General features: G+C 40.0%; 1 protein-coding gene across 2 annotated transcripts in view; it reads left to right on the top strand.

Annotated features, from left to right (window-relative positions):
• Positions 1–20,289, top strand: part of TMEM245 (transmembrane protein 245) — a 47,503-nt gene that overhangs the window by 10,303 nt on the left and 16,911 nt on the right. Inside the window, exons 6-10 of one of the 2 annotated variants that reach the window (XM_033168946.1) lie at positions 842–1,011; positions 9,239–9,262; positions 16,946–17,050; positions 17,392–17,474; positions 19,537–19,627. In XM_033168946.1, coding sequence (XP_033024837.1) covers positions 842–1,011; positions 9,239–9,262; positions 16,946–17,050; positions 17,392–17,474; positions 19,537–19,627 — 473 coding nt within the window. The remainder of the gene's footprint in view (positions 1–841; positions 1,012–9,238; positions 9,263–16,945; positions 17,051–17,391; positions 17,475–19,536; positions 19,628–20,289) is intronic. The other variant, XM_033168944.1, reaches the window with a different exon arrangement.

Below are 20,289 nucleotides of genomic sequence, written 5' to 3'. Positions count from 1 at the left end.
AAAGGAATTATCTCCCCTGTCTGGGAAGACTTTGCTGTGTGTGCTCATAATCTTTGTCATTTGTTCCTTAAGAGTACAACAGTCATATAATTCAAGTCTTGTATACATAATTTTAGCCCCAAAGCATACAGCTAGGCTAGATTTTGGTGATAATGAGCGGAATATATTTAATCTTTATGCTAGTTACTTAAGTGCCTCAGAAATTCCTGGTCAGTCTCCCTTACGTGGGGGGAAAGTAAGTACCCAACAAGTTGGTCTTCCTCCACTGACTTGTCTTATAATTTTGATTTTCCCAAACTGTGCTTCCAGCAGCATCAGACTGAGCTGTGTGCAGTTCACATTGAAAATTATAGGCACCATGAGTAATTTCAAGAGACCACATTAGTTTCAAACTATGGTTTAGGCTTCTCTGAGTCTTTCCATGTATTATGAGACTCCAAAACATATTTAAACATGTGCCTTGTTGCATAAGTATGCCAGTTGGGCACCCACCCAAAAACAAGCATTTTGAAGACTGTTGATTCAAGTGGGAGAGATCTAAAGCCTGAGCTTATCTCTCATTAGAATCAAGGAGCCTTCAAAGTACTTAATGTTGAGGTGTGGTGTGTGTACCTATTTGACTCTAGCTCTTGTAACTACAGAATATGTATTACTATCAGTATGAAGCTATTAGCTATTAATGTACCTGAAGCACATATTTTGTTTTTGTTTCAGGCAGCCAAAATTATTTTAATGCCTATGTCAGCAAAAGAATTGTACCAGCCATTTTAGCATAGCTTGCTGCAATATCGCTGCGTTCATTTCCCCCGTATTCTTAGTAAGTCTTCTTTTAATATTGCAGTGTGGGTTGTCAAAAAACTTGTGGTCCACTTTGGAGTAGTGAAATTTCTGGTGAGTCACTGCAGTGTCTGGTGGCATGTCCTTGAAGATTTTGTGAGAGAACGTCAAGAAGCTCTTGCGCCACGACCAATCAAGGGCCTTGGAAGAGTCATTCTAAAGCTAGACAGTAAGGTATTTAAAGTTGCTTCTTAAACTTGTACATCTCTCTGTGTGTGTATATTTTCATATATAAAATTTATTTAAACATTTTTATCCTGCTTTTCAACCAGAGCATCAGATATATTGGGGGAGTGGGGGCAGAGTCAAACCGGTTTTGCCTGTTTCAATTACAAATACGTTCATGCACTGTAATGAATGGACAGAACCCTTTAATATTGTACAGTCCTGAAGGTGATTTGCACCGTTTGGGTTTTAGGTTGCAAACAGTACTAGTTACACAGTTAGGGTACAGTGTTCTTTTGAACAGAACTCAAGTCATGGGATGCTGCTGCAGGTAGGGAGGGGACTTTTGCTGATTCCCTTTGTAGCCCTTTGTTGTTCACGAAAATTTGTTCCAGCGGGTTTTGGGATCATCATACACATGCACATGTCTGCCAGTGGGAGTCCCCACTGAATTGGAGAACTTGGGTTCCAAGCTTTGTCTATAGTCAACTGACCCTCTACAGACCAAACTTCTTTTTCCCTTCCCCAAGAGGGACTCCCAGTAATAAACTCATCCAAAAGAGTTGTCAAATACATACCTCCTTGGCGTTAGTAATGGAGAAGCTTCCTTCTAGATGACTTGCTGGGCCACATTCTGCACTTTTCAAAGGGTGGGAAACAGCAGGCCAGGTGAGAGCTTGCTACATTAATGGAAAAAAACTGCTGAGACAGATTGTAAAGGTAACCACAAACGTTAGGGTGCCTTTCCAGTTGTGTAGTACTTGGCCAGTCTCAGAAGCTGTAACAGTTGTGGGTGAAATTTGCTTTCTAACCTACCATGTCTAGTCATATGGAGACTATCCTGATAATGTTTGTTTGTTGTAAAATAAAAAAATATTCTTTAAAAATGGTAAAATAGAAACCTTTCTCAGAAACGTCACTGTGGACATAGATCATGATACAGTTTGCATGTACAGACACCCCTCCATTTATGCACATTCGTTATGTGTGCAACCGCACGTACGTGCATTTCACCAAACCTGGAAATGACTTTAAAAACGGCCCTAAAAGAGCTGAGAAAGGGAAAAGAAAAAAAAGGCATGAAAAGAGCGCCCAGCTATCCCAGGAGCCCTTGCACCAATGGTTGAGGCCTGTGGAGAGTTGGAGCCTTAGAGGGAGCATGGTGGAGTTTGGCATCTGGTAAGTGCCGCTGGTGTTTTAAAGGGTTTTTCAAGGATGTTGAGAGGTTCAGAGGGTGTTTGCAGGCTTTTCCAATGGTGTTTCAAATATACACAATTCCACGTATGGGCGCGGTGCTTCGGAACATAACCCCCACGTGAATGGGAGGGGGGTTGCTTGTAAACTAATTGCTGTATCAGTGGCAAACAGGAATGGATGGTGTCTTTAAGTAATCAACAATATTTTTATTCATCTTTGAATATCGAGCTTCAGCTTTAAATAATCAATCCAAAATCATCAAGCTTCACCTTGTGTTTCTTCTTAATTTCATTGCCCCCCCAGTGCCTTGTACATCTTTTACATTTTCTGATGACACTGACTATTCTGTTATAATATCTCGGTAAACACTTAGAACCACCTTACCATACCTGCAAATGAGCATTGTGATATGAAATCATTTACAGCTTTTCCTATGCGAACCAGAAAGTACTTGCTGTGTCTAGACTAATATCTAAGATAAACAAAGTTAAATAAACACTGCAAACTAAAGCACAGAGTAAATCATCATCATTCTACTTTTTTATTATAGTATGATTGGGACAAAACAAACTAGAGTCCACTGAATATTAATTGAATGTCTGGTTCTATGAGCTTTTAGCTGTATTGGCCCCAGCCAAGCAGTTTCACGGAGTCCGCACCCCACTGCTGGCTTGTGCGGTTGCCTCTCCCCTCAGCCAAGCAGTTAACGGAGCCCCCATCCCACTGCTGGTTCATGCAAGCTGGGACTTCTGAAATGCAGAGTTAATCACTGAAATCCTTAAAAAACTGACCAAATCGTAAATTGTTCCTTAGATGTTTGGGATGATGGGATGTATAATGCAATATTATCTAAGGAACAATTTATCATTTGGTCAATTTTTAAGACTCAAACTTAATTCTTCTAATCCACGGGATTTCATCACACATTCTAGATACCTATCCACATCCCTGGCACAACGAGGTTATCCTCACTCAGTGATTAACTCTGCATTTCAGAAGTCCCAGATTAGAGAAAGATCAACGCTGTTAACATCCAGTACACAGGACCGCGCACACCCATCTCGTATTTTTGCTTCTCTTGAGTATAATTGCATGACCTCTAAGATTGTGGCTCATGCAAGCTGGTAGCAGAGTAGGGGATCCTTTACAGTGCTCCCGCCCCCCAGCTGAACAGCCCTGATGCATTGAAAATCTGACATTGCCCAGCCCCACTGCTCAGTGAGGCAGAATATTGCCAATATGTTAACAACGCTGCTGAAAGTGTCCAGTGAGCTGCCATGCTTAGTTCAAAGTGCTGGTAAAGGGACCCCTGACAGTTAGGTCCAGTCACGTACGACTCTGGGGTTGCGGCGCTCATCTCGCTTTACTGGCCGAGGGAGCCAGCGTACAGCTTCCGGGTCATGTGGCCAGCATGACTAAGCCACTTCTGGCAAACCAGAGCAGCGCATGGAAATGCCCTTTACCTTCCCGCCGGAGCAGTACCTATTTATCTACTTGCACTTTTGATGTGCTTTCGAACTGCTAGGTTGGCAGGAGCTGGGACTGAGCAACAGGAGCGCACCCTGTCGCAGGGATACGAACCGCCAACCTTCTGATCGACAAGTGCTAGGCTCAGTGGTTTAGACCACAGTGCCACCCACGTCCCTTCTCAAAGTGCTGGTAAAGGTAAAGGGACCTCTGACCATTAGGTACAGTCGCGGATGAATCTGGGATTGCAGCGCTCATCTCGCTTTATTGGCTGAGGGAGCCGGCGTACAGCTTCCAGGTCATGTGGCCAGCATGACTAAGCCGCTTCTGGCAAACCAGAGCAGCGCACAGAAACGCTGTTTACCTTCCCGCTGGAGCGGTACCTATTTATCTACATGCACTTTTGATGTGCTTTCGAAGTGCTAGGTTGGCAGGAGCAGGGACCAAGGAACGGGAGCTCACCCCGTTGCGGCGATTTGAACTGCCGACCTTCTGATCGTTTAACCCACAGTGCCACCCGCGTCCCCGCAAAGTGCTGGTACTGGTGTACAAAACCCTATGCAGTTTGAATTTATTTTTATAGTTGATGCTTTTATTGTTAGATCACTTCAGGATTGTTTCTGGGAAGCAATTCATAAATAAATAAAAATCTGGAATGACGATTGAGGTTGGATCCACTCTTCATCTTATTTCTTGTTCTGATTTTCTAGAAGGTATTGCAAGATTATGTTCAGGGTTTTATCTTCAGATTTGCTCATCGCCCTTGTAGTAAATGCATGAATTCTCTGTGTGGTGAATTCCAGTGTTGCATGCTGTAGTTTCCTACTGCCGCCTCAGTGATTGACATGCTGCAATCATTGTAGCAGACTGAAAGTGCATGGCTACTTCATTACTGACTTGCTACCACTGTTGTGGATTTTCTGGGGGAAAGTCTTATACAAGAGTAATTTGCATAGGAATATTTTCAGTTTGCATTGGAAAATATTCTGATGTCTTATGAGAATGAAGTAATTTAGCATGTTTATTTTACTTCCGTTTAGTAAACAAAGCTAAAATCTTTGAAAAGCTTACCTAATACTGATTTGCAATTGGCATCTATTTCTTTGTTAGTAATGAACTTAATCAAATTGAAAAATTGTGGAAAATTTTCCGCCCTACATCACTGTTTCACTGGCCTTTAAGAAGATAATTAATTGCATTTGAAAGCTGCTTCATTCTATAGTACTTGCCTTGGCAATGCCTAGCACAGGGGTGGCCAACTCCCAAGAGACTGCTCACAGAGTTAAAAACTGACAGTGATCTACCCCCTTTTGGGGGGTTCAGGTCAAAGTTGTTGAGTTTTTTCAGGAAGGAGGTAAAATGTTGAGCTATTGAAGCCCTAGTCTCCATTAGCCCTGGCAAACTTTGAAGCTGAAGTGCCAAGTATTTTTCACCTAATGCCATTATTCCAGTTGATGGAGAAGGGATAAGAGAGTAGAAGCTGCTCTTTGAAAGAATTCTTAGGCCTCAGCGGCAATGTTTCTCAACTTTTTTTACATGAGCTGCCTTTGGGTAGATGGGCTAATGGAGCTGAAGTCCAAACAGTTCAAAGATATATTGAGGAAGATAACAGTTTCCACAGCATTCATGGTATGTTTGTTCCCCAACTTGGTTGTTTTTTTTAAAGGGTTTTTAATAAAAAATTTTTAAAAAGAATGTTTTCATTTGTCACACAATGAAAAAAAAACATTAAGGACATGGCTGGGGGGGGGGAATAACATAACAGCCAACGTACTGTGTTCCTCAATTGTTGCCTAAAATATGGTAATGACCATGAACCAGTAATGCTCTTAAAGAACTGAGAGCATAGGTCACCAGTGGGGTAACTTGGATAATTGTGGCTAAGGAAATAGATTTGAGTTCACATACCCATATCCATCTATTACTTTTGCTGGAGCAAAGGTGTGTGATAAACCACTGGATGCTAGACTTACTGAAGCTAAAGAATGCTATTCACAGCAAAATGGAGCACAATTCCAAGTTGCAAAAGTTTTTTTTTTCACTTCTCAAAGCATCCAAAATGGTAGTCGCACAGCCCATCCAAATTCAAGTGATTGAGACCAAAGCCCCTTTGCAGAGGAGTGCAGAGATGCTTGTCCAACTCTCTATGGGTCTTCTTTAAACAATTCAAGAACTAGAGCTCCACCTGATGCCAGACAAAACCCAGCATGCCCATTAGAGGCTGACTGTTCCTGTTTGCTTGCATCCAGGAACAGACAGTGGCAGAGTCCTGTGTCTGAAGCATTGTTTCCAAGGAATACATGCTAATATTTACTTTCTGACTTGGGGGCAAGTTTCCTGGGGTCCTGGACTTGGGGGAAGCAACAAACTACCTCATAAAACTCCTCTGGGTGTTCAGGCCATCAAGAGATGATTCAAGTTTTCTTGACCAGAGAGAGAACAGAAGGTTCAGGCTTGGGAATCAAATCTCCTACATCATTTATACCTCTCCCTAGACCGATGGCTGTCTCTACAGTGTTTTGTTGTTGTTTTCCAAGGATTGAAACTTGTCATCCCTGACAAACTTGGTCACCACAAATGGCAGCCCTGTGGCAGTGGGACTCACCTCAAAGGATACAGGCCCACAAGAAGCATTGGTTGGCTGCAACCAGGAACTAGTAAATCTCAGAACTTGTTTCAAAACGGCCATGTCCTTGTTTGAACAGTCAATGTGTTTTGCAAAGTTGTTCATAAGCAGACAGGGAGGTGGGTGGTTTACGTCACACCACATAAAAACCAGTGACATAATGAAATGGGCATAGAACCCCCTGTTGTTCATCAAATTGAAGTGTCAAGCCTGCAGACTCGCTCCGGAAAACATATTTGCAGAGAGATGGAATGAGTCCTCAATCCCAATTTTTGGAATCTAGTTCAGTGATTATGAAAACCTGCGCTGAAAATACTAAAGATTCAAGATTCTTTTCAAGGCATCTCTTGTCTCAGTTCAAAGAATACAAATACCTTTTGAATCCAAAATTTCATACTACCCACCCACTTCCCAGAGAACCAGTATAGGCCATGTTACACTTTTATAGGTGTAAATCCAATCCTGACCTAACTATTCAGTTTATGCCAAGGACATTTTCTGCCTGAAAATTCAGTTGGAGTGAGTTAGCCAGTCACTCATAAACCAAACCTGACAAGAGGAATATGTAAATGCTGATCATCCAAGAACATAATTTATCTATTTTAGCATTATTTATTATTCAAATAGTGTCATTTGTAGAGCAAAATGCATATATATTGCATAATAGTGCATATGAAAGGATGTACTTAACATACATTTGAAGATAATGATAATAAGAACTCCATTAACATCAATCAATAATTAACTAATAATTATTAAAATTGATCACAGTACTTACATGCTTTGTGAACAGTGTCATTCTCAACCAAAAAATTGTGAATGCTGTACTGCTTGTGACGTGCAGATGGCAAGCTCCTAAAAGTGGGCTGCCATATTTAGCTGTGTCATCCAATTTGGTTGATAGCCAGCCCCATGTGATACCGGTACTTTCCGCTTCCAGCTACATAATGTTAAGAGCTGCTCCATATCTGGGTTTGCAATGCTACATGTTTTGTGTGTAGCATCTGTGTGTCTGCTGTTGAAAGAGTAGGCACATTGGCAATCGTGGACATTATTGAGCTGTGATGTTCCATCATACAGGAGTAGAATGAATCGCTGCAGCAGGACAAGTTTTTTTCATCTATCAGAGAGTTTGCTGTAGAGGGCCAAAGGAATGCTTCGTCAGTGTTTTGAAATGCCACCCATATTTTCCATGCTGTAAGTTTTTCCTGTGCCACAGAAGAAATAAACTCTATTGCAACCAGTAAAGGAGTAGAAATCCATCAAAGGTCTGTGCAGTTCTGCTGGCAGTTGAGAACAGATCTCATTAACGGGAACAAACTACTTAAATATCCCACTGTTGTATTCACTCCACAAAGACATCATTTTATCTATACAGATTTGATATGCCAAATACTGCCTCCTGGGGGTGTTTGGGAGAAGAATTTTTTTCCTCCCTTTTCCTTTGGATTCTGACTATGATAATCCCTCAAAATTACAAAGGCATGTTGGTTGCCAGAAGCAAAATATTGTTGGTTCTTTTACCTTTTTACATGGATATCAGGAAGTTTCCCTTCCAACCTTTTGTCCTAAGCTGGAGCATCAACAGGCAAAGATGTGGCACAAACTGGGCATTTAAGGGGCTCTTTAATTGTACTTGGGGAGAGTGACAGACACTCTGAATTTCTTTTTGATTTCTTTCAGATTGGTTCAGATTGGTTAGGAAAGTATCAAAATCTACCATTTCTAGGTAATTGGGTTGCAGCAGCCTCCTGAAGTCTTTCTTCTTTGGCAGAAATTTGCAAAGTGGTAGTGTATTTTCCAGTACACACTTTTTAAGGCATTGAACAATTAATGCCCTCAGTACATGCAGCATTTAGGGGAAGGGTCTTGCAGAAAGTAGCTATTAATAAAGTTTTAGTCCCTGGACCCCACTCTGGGACAGTACAGTGGTACCTTGGTTTACGAACTTAATCCGTTCCGGAAGTCCGTTCTTAAACCAAAACATTCTTAAACCAAGGCGTGCTTTCCCATAGCAGCGGGGGACTCAGTTTACAAATGGAACACACTCAACATGTTCTGCTTCCAAGGCAAAGTTCACAAACCAAAACACCTACTTCTGGGTTTGCAGCCTTCTTATTCCAAGTTGTTCATAAACTAAGCTGTTCTTAAACCAAGGTACCACTGTACTGATTTTTAAAGAATTCTGAACATTTTTGGAATGCCCTTTTGAGTCATGGGAAACGAAGATATCCTATTCCTGTTCTCCATGACTGCCAGAGGGCATTCTGTGCATGTCTGTGCTGTCCTTTGGGTCGGTGGTTGATTAGGCAGGGAGCCCTGGGGTTGTTCCTATGGTCCTTATAGGGTTGAGGGGTTATTCTACTTTAGTCTGGGTAGAATGAAGGCCCCTCCCCTTGATGGAGCAGTTAAAGTGATTGCACCTTGCACGGGGTTGGTGAGTCATGGAGAAGAAAAAATACATGGTAAGTAATCTCCTTTTCTCTTCCCTATCTCCAGTCCCATGGCTTGTTAAATGAATTGAGCATTTTTCTCACCCTGGAAGAATGAACCCTTTTACAGAGTGTCATCCAAACAACCCCAGAAGGCAGTTTGTCTTCTGTAGGTAATGCAGTTGTGTATATTTTAGTTCACAGTGGCCCATAAAGCTCAGAATACACTAATATAAATCAGCAGAGCAGTCCAACATTTGTTGGTACAGTGCATGTTTCAAAATTTCTTTATACTGTACATTTTTTTCTGATTGAAAAAAAGGGTTTTGATGGTTTCTGCCACGTCTTTATGGCTTTGATGAAAGTCTGTCTCTGGAGTGGTTTCATTTCATTCCTTGGATAATCCAGGGGTTTGTGTTTTTTCATTTTTGCACTACAACTGCATTCTTCAATAATTCTTCACTGTCTTCTTGTCTCTTTCTCTTCTGCGTTCTCCCACTTTCCTTCTCCCAAGCTGTGGCATTGGCTTAATAAGAAGGTAAATAAGCAGACAGTTTGTTTGCAGTTAATATATTTTGTGCCCTTTCCCAGCATGAAGTGGTTTTTGTTTCTTGTCGGTAACATGGCTTGCTCTTGATTTGCATCACAGCAATTTTATTCCAGGCCATGATATGAGCTACAGAAGGTCATTCAATGCCCTCTAGTTTTCTTTACCATGCTTGATGAAGAAGGATTACTGTATATTCTGGCATATAAGACTACTTTTTAATCCAGGAAAAACTTCTCAAAAGTTGGGGGTCGTCTTATACGCCGGGTGGAGAATCTGCAGTCAAGTATATCTCAAACTCTATATTTTAACTGGAAATGTTGGGGGTCGTCTTATACACCCAGTCGTCTTATACGCCGGAAAATACGGTATGTACTAAACATTGACATTTAATGATATATGTTCCATTTGCCTCAAACTGAGATAACCAAACTCCACCTAGCTCATGTTTATACACAACCGAGAACTTGAAGCTGAGGAATAGATATATAAGCCTACATAGAATGCTCACACAACTGTTGGTAAATAATAAATAATATGGTCTTCATGTATTGCTGCCAGAAGTGCAAATTGGATGCCAGCAGAAGAGAGTTATTAGCAGGAGAGGAATGGCAAGTGGAGGGTGCTTGTTTAACTCTTGCCCCTTTGCTGCTTTCTCTCTGCTTCCCCTCCCCGCAGGTGGTTTCCCCCACTTACCTTCCCAGGCAACCAAGAAATGAAATTACAAAGAAAAGCATGGAGTGGGGCAAGAGTTCGGCAACCCTTCTCAGTTAGCTTTTCTCACCTGTAGGTATCCCGTCCCTGCTTTGGGAGCCCCATGTTTTGCTGCCAAACACAGAGTTCCACTCATCATCTCTAATTGGCTTCTGGGGGGGGGGGGTTCCTAAAAGAACATAAGGCTGGAGGAGCTTTTCAGTGATGTGATGGTGAATAAAGAATATAGAATGTGGGCAAAACATGGATTACCTGGGATTTTCATTTGCAACTGGGAGATGAGAGGCTGCTAGCTTGATGTGAAGAAGCTTCTGAAACTGGAAGGTTGCTGGGGAGGGGAGGTGAAAGAAAGCAGAATTCCAGTTACTATATTGTTCATCAGCTCAGGTTCCCTTGACTATAGTTTTTTTCTAAAAAGAAAATTATAACTTAACAATACTTTTAATATTTGAAATTGTTTAAGTCTACTTTGAGCTAGTTCAAACAAAACCTGAAAGCCTGTTTAAGGAATTACAATGAGCCACAAGCTTGTGTATTCGCCCTCTCCTTCTGCACAAATTGCCCTACCATAATTAACCATGGCTGATACGTCTGTACTGATACCATTTGGGAAATTCAGTAGAATGCAATTGGCAGTTGCAGCTAGAATTGGGTTTTTCCATAATATTCAAGAAAAAGCTATAAAACTTACTATTATAAATACATGGTTATTCCTTGCATATGGCTTTTCTTAACCAAGCTGAAGCCAGTGCAATGTAAATTACTAATAGGCTGATCTAATATTGATGGGACATAATATTGCTTATGTTTATTTATCTCTTAGTAGACCTAATGGGCTGTATCTTGACTAAGTCATATTCAGAATAGACTGTATTGATTTCATTAGGCCTACTCCCATGTATGATTTATTCAGATACAACCTGATTCCCGCAAATACTGATTTAAGAGAAAAATTGCATATTTGCTCAGAAAGATATTTCGTACATAATACTCTGTACACAAATATTTGATTGAAAAAGAATTAAAGATGTATATAAAATACTTGATGCTTGCCATGCCAAATTATTGTGTGCAATGCTTTATCCTCAAAGGACGATTTCCACTGTATAAGCATTTAAATTAAATTTCATTAGTTATACTGAATTCACTATTTAAAACATTTTGAAATTTTATTCACTGCAGCTTTGCCCCCTGAAATTCTAAGAATAATAACCAGAAAACAATATTTACAAGAATTTCATTTAATGCATTTATTTTATACTAGGGTTCAAAATGCAACTTTTGTGTAAAGTTATTTTAAAAATAATAATAATTAAAAATGGGTTTCATTGACTGCATGCTTTCTCTTCCTTAAGTGAATGACCTTCTGGGACTTAATGGCTTGGTATCCCTAACTCATAGATAACCATGACATTTGTTTGTAACTGTTAATAACTTCAGTTAGTTACTTGATTCTGAAACTAAATCACTAATATCTTAGAATATTTCTCTGTGTGGCCAGGGAATGCAATCACTGATCATGGCCAGCCTGGTAAGGGATAGTGGATGCAAGTTTAGCTTAATTATATTTCAACTCCTTAACATAAAATACGCAGATGGTTTGATGCAGAAACCAAGATCACCAGAAATGTAAAGCGTGATCACTGAGGTGCAAGGTGCTCTTGATCACTGAGGTGCAAGGTGCTCTTGAAAATCCATTCATTTATTTGCCGCTAGCTCACATTGATTTGCACCAAGGAGCTAGCTCACACATCGTGATTCTGATCCTTTTATTGTGGTTAAGGAAGTGAACTGTGGGGTTTCGTTCCCTTCCACACAAATTCCCACCATGGCTTTAACTATTACTAAGCCTTATGTCAGCACTGATCTTAACTGTGATTAATGCTAACCAGGGTTTGTTATTACCAGAGTTTGATTAGGGACCTCATGTGTGTATCAACCCTTAGTTTATTTCTGAAACTATTGGAAAACCTTCAAAGTCTAGACCTAAATCAGAGTAGCCAAGAAAATTGCATGATTAATCAGATGACTCAGCCATCAATTTGCACCCATGAAGGGGAGAGAGATTAATGATACACACAAGAGTATTGGCAGGCCTGGAGGATTTCCAAGGGTTTCAGAAATATTTTTAAAATTTCTTTGAAAAAGAACCCTAAGGAGGAAACAGAACCAAAAATGCTGCAGTGGTGGCTGAACACTCAATAGCCACAAAACGGTGTGTGTTGCGGGTGAAGAGTGGAAAACCAGGATGGGGAGGGTGGAATGTAGTGGAATGTTCTAGAATAGAGCATGACGACCTAGTTGGAACAGTGAACAGGAGCATTCTACACTGCAACAATTCGTTGGTCCCATAAGTGTGAATAAGTGCCTCAATAAATAATCCTTTTGCAGTTGCAAGTAAAACATGTTCTAGAGTTAAAGAACTTTTCCATTGTGTTCACTTACTGTGCGCTACAGTACCAAATTGTTAACACCATATGGCTAAATTTGCTTATTTGTTTCAGGGTGGCCTAATTTATGCTTGCATAGTTGAACTTTTTGTTCCTTTAATGTGACCCATGTATAAAAGGGTTATGAGACAGCGGTGCAAATGTATATATATAGTAATCAATAATAAAAGAGGAACATAAACCATTGTTCTTCTTTGTACTCTCTGTGCAGGCACACAAAGAGGGTCCTGTGCAGAGCACAATTCAGAAACATGTAGAGCTTAAACTGACACATATTTAGGAGCCAGCTGCACCCCCTGAACTAAGTATGCATGCTGTCAGAGATGGATGCTACACCTTCTTCAACTACCACCTAGCAGCATTGTGGAAAATATTTCTGAGATCTCATGATTCCACTCACTCTAATGTTCTGTTCTGTTCTGCTCTCCCTCTGTCTCTCTGTCTCTCTCTCTCGTGTGTATGTGTGTGTTCTGTACTTTTGATTTCACTTCACTGGTATTTGATGTTACAATTGTAGTGAAGGGTCTGTGGTGCAGCTACTGTTTTAAAATTGCAAAATGCACAGGAGACAATGACAAACCAGTGATAAATATGACAATTGTAATATTTATGTAAGAGAAGAGCACAGGGTTTAGAGTGGTGTTCGCTGTCAGAAGATCATCAATATACACACATGTGGGTGATGCTTTGGGAAAGAGCTTCCTGTCTCCCAAGTGAATGGTTAATAATGCCTTGGCTATACACAGCCAGTGTTGGTGACTCAAGTTGTTTACCATTTCCAGATGTGCAGGTAATTGTTTCAGTGTCTGAAGAGGAGACCAAGGAATGTTCTTCCCTTCACTCTCCAGGTTGTGATGTGAAGTACCCACGCAAATCAATATTTGTGCCACTCCTTTCCACAACATTAACACTTCCACCGCTCCCACCTTTTGTCCCTGGGCTGGGAACATCAGATGTCTCTTAGGAGTTCCACCAAGGTGATCATTAGGACTGTTCATGTTTGAAGAACAGAGATCCTTTGTTCTCTATTCCTCTGTCATGTTTACTCCTCAATCCAGGTAGAGACTACTTTGCCCTAGAGGGAAAGATACTGCTATGCTGCAACCTAGATCTCTACAATATCAGTGGCACCAGCTTCTTCCTCCCCTTGAAGGTTGCTATGAGGATCACTAGCCATCTTTACGTCCTCTGGATTACTGCTGCTGTGCCCTGGCAGCTGTGTCTAAACTCTCTGTTAGCAGGAGCGTCCTACTCTCGTGTAGGACCCTGGCAGAGACACATGCCCGACTGGCATGTTCTCTCCCTCCTGGTCGATCATTTGGGAGCTTCAAAAGCTTTCTTCTGCCCGAACATAGCAGTGACTAATGCCAAAAAGCACCAGCACACCGGGGATCCACAGAGTCTTCTCAGCTTGCATAACAGACCTCAGCAACTCAGCATTTTGGCTACTCTACTTTATTTACATATAAATACACACAGAGCACTGCAACAGAGCACCCTCTCTCTCTAGCATCAGATAGCAAAGAGAGAGAGAGAACAAAGGACAATAATCCCACTTCACAGAACACAGTAACACAAACATCCTGTCTCCGTCACTTCCCATTCTGTGGAATGAAAACATACACCGTCATGTGATAGACAACAATCCCATGACTGCAGACACGGGGAATGAATCTCCAACACTCTCCTGGGGTTATGATGATGTGTTTATATAACATTTTACATACTTTAACCTGACTTCCCTTCTTCTCTTTCCATGGTTCATTTTGCATATCTTACATCCCTGCATATTTTATAATAACTACCGGTATTCCGATCGGTTTTCCTCTTACGTCCATCAGAAATTATTCATGTTGAATTTATCTTAATGCTGCCAGCGTTTTCAGCTGTACACAGTTATTTTCCATATACTCAGTAAACGTTTTCTAGTCTTCTTTAAACGTATGTTCTTCTTATTCTATATGTTAAATCTGCAAGTTGTGCATATTCCGTCAACTTAAGTTGCCAACCTTCTTTAGTTGGGACCTCGCATACTTTCAAAAGACAGACCACAGTTGTTGCATACATAAATAATATTCTCTGACACCTGAGGATTTCAGTCTGAGTTATCCCCAGCAGAAAGGATTCTAGGGTTTTTTTGGGGGGGGGGGGGGTAATTTTAAACTTTTTTCAGTTCATTATAAATCATTTCCCAATACTCTTTTACCTTTTTACATGTCCACCACATATGAAAAAAAGTTCCCTCAACCTCTTTACACTTCCAGCACTTATTTGATTCTGTCTTGTAAATCTTAGCAAGCCTACTCGGAGTTAGATACCATCTATGAATCATTTCTAAATAGTTCTCTTTCAAAGAATAGCATGCTGTAAATTTCAAGTCACTTTTCCAAAGTTTCTCCCAGAGGCTAAAATCTATGTTGTGTCCTATATCTATTGCCCAGTGCGTCATTGAGGCTTTAACTAGTTCGTCTTTGTTTCCCATTCTTTTTCAAATTGTGAGCTTTGGTCTGAAAAACCATTCTTTCTATTTTAACATATAGTGTAACTGACGATATTGCAACCAGTCCATAACTTGGCCCCTTAGGTTTTCCATTGATTTCAGTTTGCATTCCGCCCCTGTGAAATACAGCAATTCCCTGTGGGCCGCCTATTGTCTATCCATATTAACTCTCTTAATTGTAATTGCCTCGATGGGAGATAGCCATAAAGGTACTTTTCTTTCCAGCAGATTTTTATATTTCTCCCAAACTCTATACAGATTCTTCCTAAGAATATGGTTCATAAAACTTTTTATAAATTTTCGCCTTCCCATACCAAAGGCATGCATGCCAGCCAAATTTTAAGTCATGACCCTCTAGATCCAGGATGTCTGCATTATCCATTGTAATCCATTCTTTTAACCAACACAAAATAAGTTGTATTATTAACCAAAATTTGCCTGACAGAGCAAAGCCTCTCCATCTTTTATATCTATCATAATTTTATGTTTAGTTTTTGGCTTTCCCCTCTGCCAAATAAATTTAGAAATATCTTTTCCCCATTCTTTGAAGTAGCCTGAATTGTTTACAATTGGGATTGCTTGGAATAAAAACAGCATCCTGGGCAATAAATTCATTTTAATGGCTGAAATTCTATGTAGCAGGGAAAGCTTCATTCTCTCCCATATGATAAATGTTGCAAATGTTCAATATCCTCTGAAGTTTCATTGGTTGCTTTCTACATTGCCATCCATGCCAACATTCTTGTCTCTATAGCCTTGTCTATTCTTGCTCCCCCCCCCCCCCATATCCCAGACCCAGATTATTTCTGAAGGAGCCATTTTCTCTGCTGGTTAATGTTGGTATTGGCACCAAAATCAATAGCAAACACAGTTCTGCTATTATTGATACTGATATCAGTGCCGATCACACTGCCTCTTGCACATACTCTTTTGGCTCGTTCACAGACCATGGCTTCCACCACCTCATTTCTGTTTTGCTTCTAGTTTCACAAACAGCATTTGTGCCTTTTACTACTGAATTCCTAGCACTTGAAACTCCCATTTTACTGCTAGTATTGTTGGTCCCCATAGCTGGTTCAAATGAAAATGTGCAAACCGGAGTGCTGCTTACATTACCTGCACCGGCTCCAAGTCACTAAAGACTCGTGAGACAAATATTGTATTGATTTTACTGTTTTCTGATCATAGGCTGAGGACAGTGCCTTCAAAGGGGGGTGGTATAAGTTGCATCTGGTGTTAGCAAATGGGCCAACAGAATCTACATTTAAAACCATGTAAGTTTGCTCAAACATTGCCTCTAGGCAATTAAATAAATGATGTGGCATACACTAAATGTGTGTATATGTGGAAGCACCCTGGCTTCTGTTGATGGAAAGGAGTTTGATGGTTAATGCTTTTGAAAATCATTTGGAGTTACAAAGGCACCAAGTTAGCAGCTTATTACAAGCTGTACTTTCCATGCATAGATAATGACCCTCTGATTATTAAGTGCAAGAAGCTGAGAAATTAATAGAAGTTGCTCTTGAGTCTGGTAAATAATGTTAAACTATTTTCTAGGTTATTGTTCTGTGTTGCAGTGCTGAATAATAAAATCTCTCTTAATATTTCTCAATTCTAGTGCTGTACACTTTGTCTTATGTGTCAGCGCACCTATATTAATACCATTTCTTGCAGTTAATAGGTCAGTTCCAGGCTTGGTCAAGCTTACACTATTCCCTTTGAAATCAGTAGGACCTGTTAGTTATGACTAAGGCTGCAATCCTACGTCCACATGCCTGAGAATAAGCCCTACTGAATTCAGTAGGTCTTCTGAGCAGACATGGCTAGGATTGTGTTGCATGTCTCGTGGATTTCTGTGGGCCTGTTCTAAGCATGGTCTAAGTCTGGATCCAACCAAATTTCACTGAGAGGAAAGGCTGCCAGTAGGGTTTGAGTATGTTTACATACAATTTTGATTTCTAAATGTTCAATGACTTTTCTTTTTTACCTTTTCCTTTTTGTTGTGCGCAGATGATCGTGTGGCTGGAAAAAATGCTAGATAAAATCATTAGCATTTTCATCATATTTGTGCTAGTGATAGGCACCCTTCTGCTAGCTCTGCTCCTTACAGCAAAGGTACTGAGTCCAATTAAATACAGTCTGTTTTATTGATGAGAGTTATGCTTTCATGTCTACAGTACATAGTTGCCTGCTTCTTTTAACTTTGTTACTTTTAACTTTGATATGTGCATGACTGTTTTTTAATAAATACTTTAATTTCAATTTTCAGTATATGATAGGAAAAGTAACTGTAATGAAAACAACAAATATTTAGGCATGAATTTGCATGACTATTGGGAAAGGATACTTTTTTAATGTTGTTTCTAAAGCCTAGGCTTCATTGCCTTTCCATTAATTTAGAACATGATATATGCTAAGTTGCATTAATTTCATTTATATTTTTCCTCCTAACTTAGGTGCACCAAGAAAGCGTACATATGATTGAAGTCACAAGCAGCTTGATCAATGAAACTGTAGCCAATCATCCAGAATGGGCCAAGTAAGAATACTGAAATAATGTGATAGAATTTGCAAGAAAAATTCTGTAAATGCAATGCCCAGTAGTGTACCAAATGTTCTCTTAATCTTAAGTCCGCAAATATGATTGGCAGTGACAAGTGCATCTTTTTAATCTGTTCAGCACGTTACTGGTGTTTGTGAAGAAAGGCTTTATGTGGTACTTTGGAAGTACTTTGAAACAGCAGTGCTTGCTTAGGTAAAGGTAAAGGGACCCCTGACCATTAGGTCCAGTCGTGGACGACTCTGGGGTTGCGGTGCTCACCTCGCTTTATTGGCTGAGGGAGCTGGTGTACAGCTTCTGGGTCATGTGGCCAGCATGACAAAGCCGCTTCTGGCGAATCAGAGCAGCGCACGGAAACACCGTTTACCTTCCTGCCGGAGTGGTACCTATTTATCTACTCATACTTGACTTGCTTTCGAACTGCTAGGTGGACAGGAGCAGGACAAGGATAAATGTTGTTGGGAAAAGAGTTGTGTTGGGGGCTCTCATTTTCAATTTCAGACTCCTTGATGCAACTCTTGTTACCACTTCATTGATCCTATTCACACATAATGCTATGCCAAACAATAGCTAAGCCTGTATGAGTGAGCAGCATGCAAATGTATGGAGTGAAAATCACGGCCAAACCAAATGGTAAGTCAAGAACAAACCTTTGTTTGGTTTGGCTTAGTGTTATGTACCAACCAGGCCACTGTCTCACCTATATCTGTCTGGTTAATGCTGGGTCCTATAGATCTGTACTTACATTTTTTTTGAAAAGCCACACCCATCACTTGGTTATGCTAAAAAGAGCACAATACATTATTAAGTGTTTATATTTTCTAAGCTAAAATTCATAATGATACAGCAAATGTACAGAGAGGGTACATTTGTATTTTTTTACATCTGAAAATGGTCTAATGGCTTTAGGGTACGTTGGTATTACTTTTACAGAGGCATTTGGTAACTTTCATTCACATGACCTAAGGAGATCAAAGAAGCTGAGATGGAGCGAGTTTATTGTAGTTTAGTCCCAGCTTGTCAATAGAAGTCTTCTAAACATACTGCAACATTGTTATGTGTAAGGTTCATTTGACTTTATTCTTTAGGCCTTCTGGCTTTCAGAATTAGAACTTGGATGAACTGGGAGTTTATATAGCATATACCTGCATTCACTTTTGGATAAGAGGTAACAAATGATAAAATAATAGATCTGGCCATTAATTTAGGTTAGACTTTCATCATTAAGACTTGAATCGTATTATGCCACGTGAGCTTAAGTACAAGGTACTTAACCAGGCTACAAATCAAACCTGCCAGGTGCAAATATATCACACACAAGTAGAGGCAGGGTTTTTCAAAACAACTTGCTGTCTAGAATCCTTTGCTGAGGAGGAGGTTATTTGATCATTTGACATGACTGCAGATTTGTGTTCTTCAGAACACTTAATATTGGATTAACATCCCCTTGCTGTGGTTTAAATCCTCTTTCATCGGGAACAATTAAATTTATAAATAGTAGTAAGGGAGCAATTCTTAATGCTACTGATATTACCAGGGCTGTACTCATTTGCAGAATGCCTTTGTTCAGTGTCAAGAGACCTGAATATTTTCTTTCTAGGAATCAACCCCAAAACTGTATCCACTACTGTATATGAGAGTGATTCCTATAGAAGCCTTTGATCTATATAAGCCTGCCATATTGTTAGAAAATGGAAATTGTTAATAAGATTATAGTTTAAAAAAAGAAACTGTGTTATGTAAGGGTGCATTTGACTGGATCCAAAGAATCACAGGACTAGTTTAACATGCCCCAGGGAACTTCAGGTTCATATTCCTTCAACAACAGCCCAATGCACCAAGTTTTTAATATCTTTTGAAATCCTGAGTAGACTTCTAAAAGCAAATAATTAAATGGCACGGGGATCTGCTTTTTGAGGGAGGGGGATCAAAATCCCACCGGGCATGGCTAATCAGTATTTTGTATCTCAGCCATTTATTATAATGACACAAACAAATTGATCTGTAATAAGATTTTTTTTAATTTACTTTTAAAAACCAGCTGGCTTCCTGAAGCTCAGGTTTTTCAAAAGGCTTTGAATTCAGCTGCCAATAATGTCTATCAGTATGGCCGAGAATGGATAACACATAAGGTAAGGATGAAACCAGTCTTTCTGCAACTACTGTATATGCTATAGAAGAGCTAGTTATTATGCCACTATCCATCAAATCAAGAGAATACAGTTCAGTAAAGAAATTAGATTAACAGTAGAAAGTTTAAATCTCTGCTCAGTTTAAAGAACTTGAACATGGGATCATTCCAAGGACAAAGAAGGGAATAGTCTTATTACTTGATTATAAGGATTAATAAGTTAGAAGACAATTAGGAGAGATGTCTTTTTTCAATGTCTTCATCTAAGAAATCAGTAAACTACTGCTCAAATATAGTACCCTGAAGGATTTACAAGCTTTGAAACACTGATTTCAGATGTTTGTAATGTGCTTAATTTATAAAATCATTGAAGATTTGAACACTTGGCCCCACTCTGTGGTTTCACATAGGTGTTGAATGGAACAGGGAGCAAAATAAAGCTCTGTGGCATACCATGAGGCAAAACAATAATGCCTTGGTAGCACCTTTTAGAAATTGCCATTGAGATAGTAGAACCGCTGGAGCACAGTCTCCCCGATCCCTGGCCCAGGCAGCGGTTCCAGAAAGATTCCATGACTGATGGTATTGAAAGCTGCTGAGAAGTCCTGGGGAATCGGGAAGGTCATGCCACTCTGGGCGGCTCCTAACACAGTATTAAAAACA

The sequence above is a fragment of the Lacerta agilis genome, chromosome 14 (genome assembly GCF_009819535.1).
Source record: "Lacerta agilis isolate rLacAgi1 chromosome 14, rLacAgi1.pri, whole genome shotgun sequence".
Lineage (NCBI taxonomy): Eukaryota > Metazoa > Chordata > Lepidosauria > Squamata > Lacertidae > Lacerta > Lacerta agilis.
The sequence above is the reverse complement of the archived record's forward strand: the minus strand, read 5'-3'. Positions and strand labels throughout refer to the sequence as shown.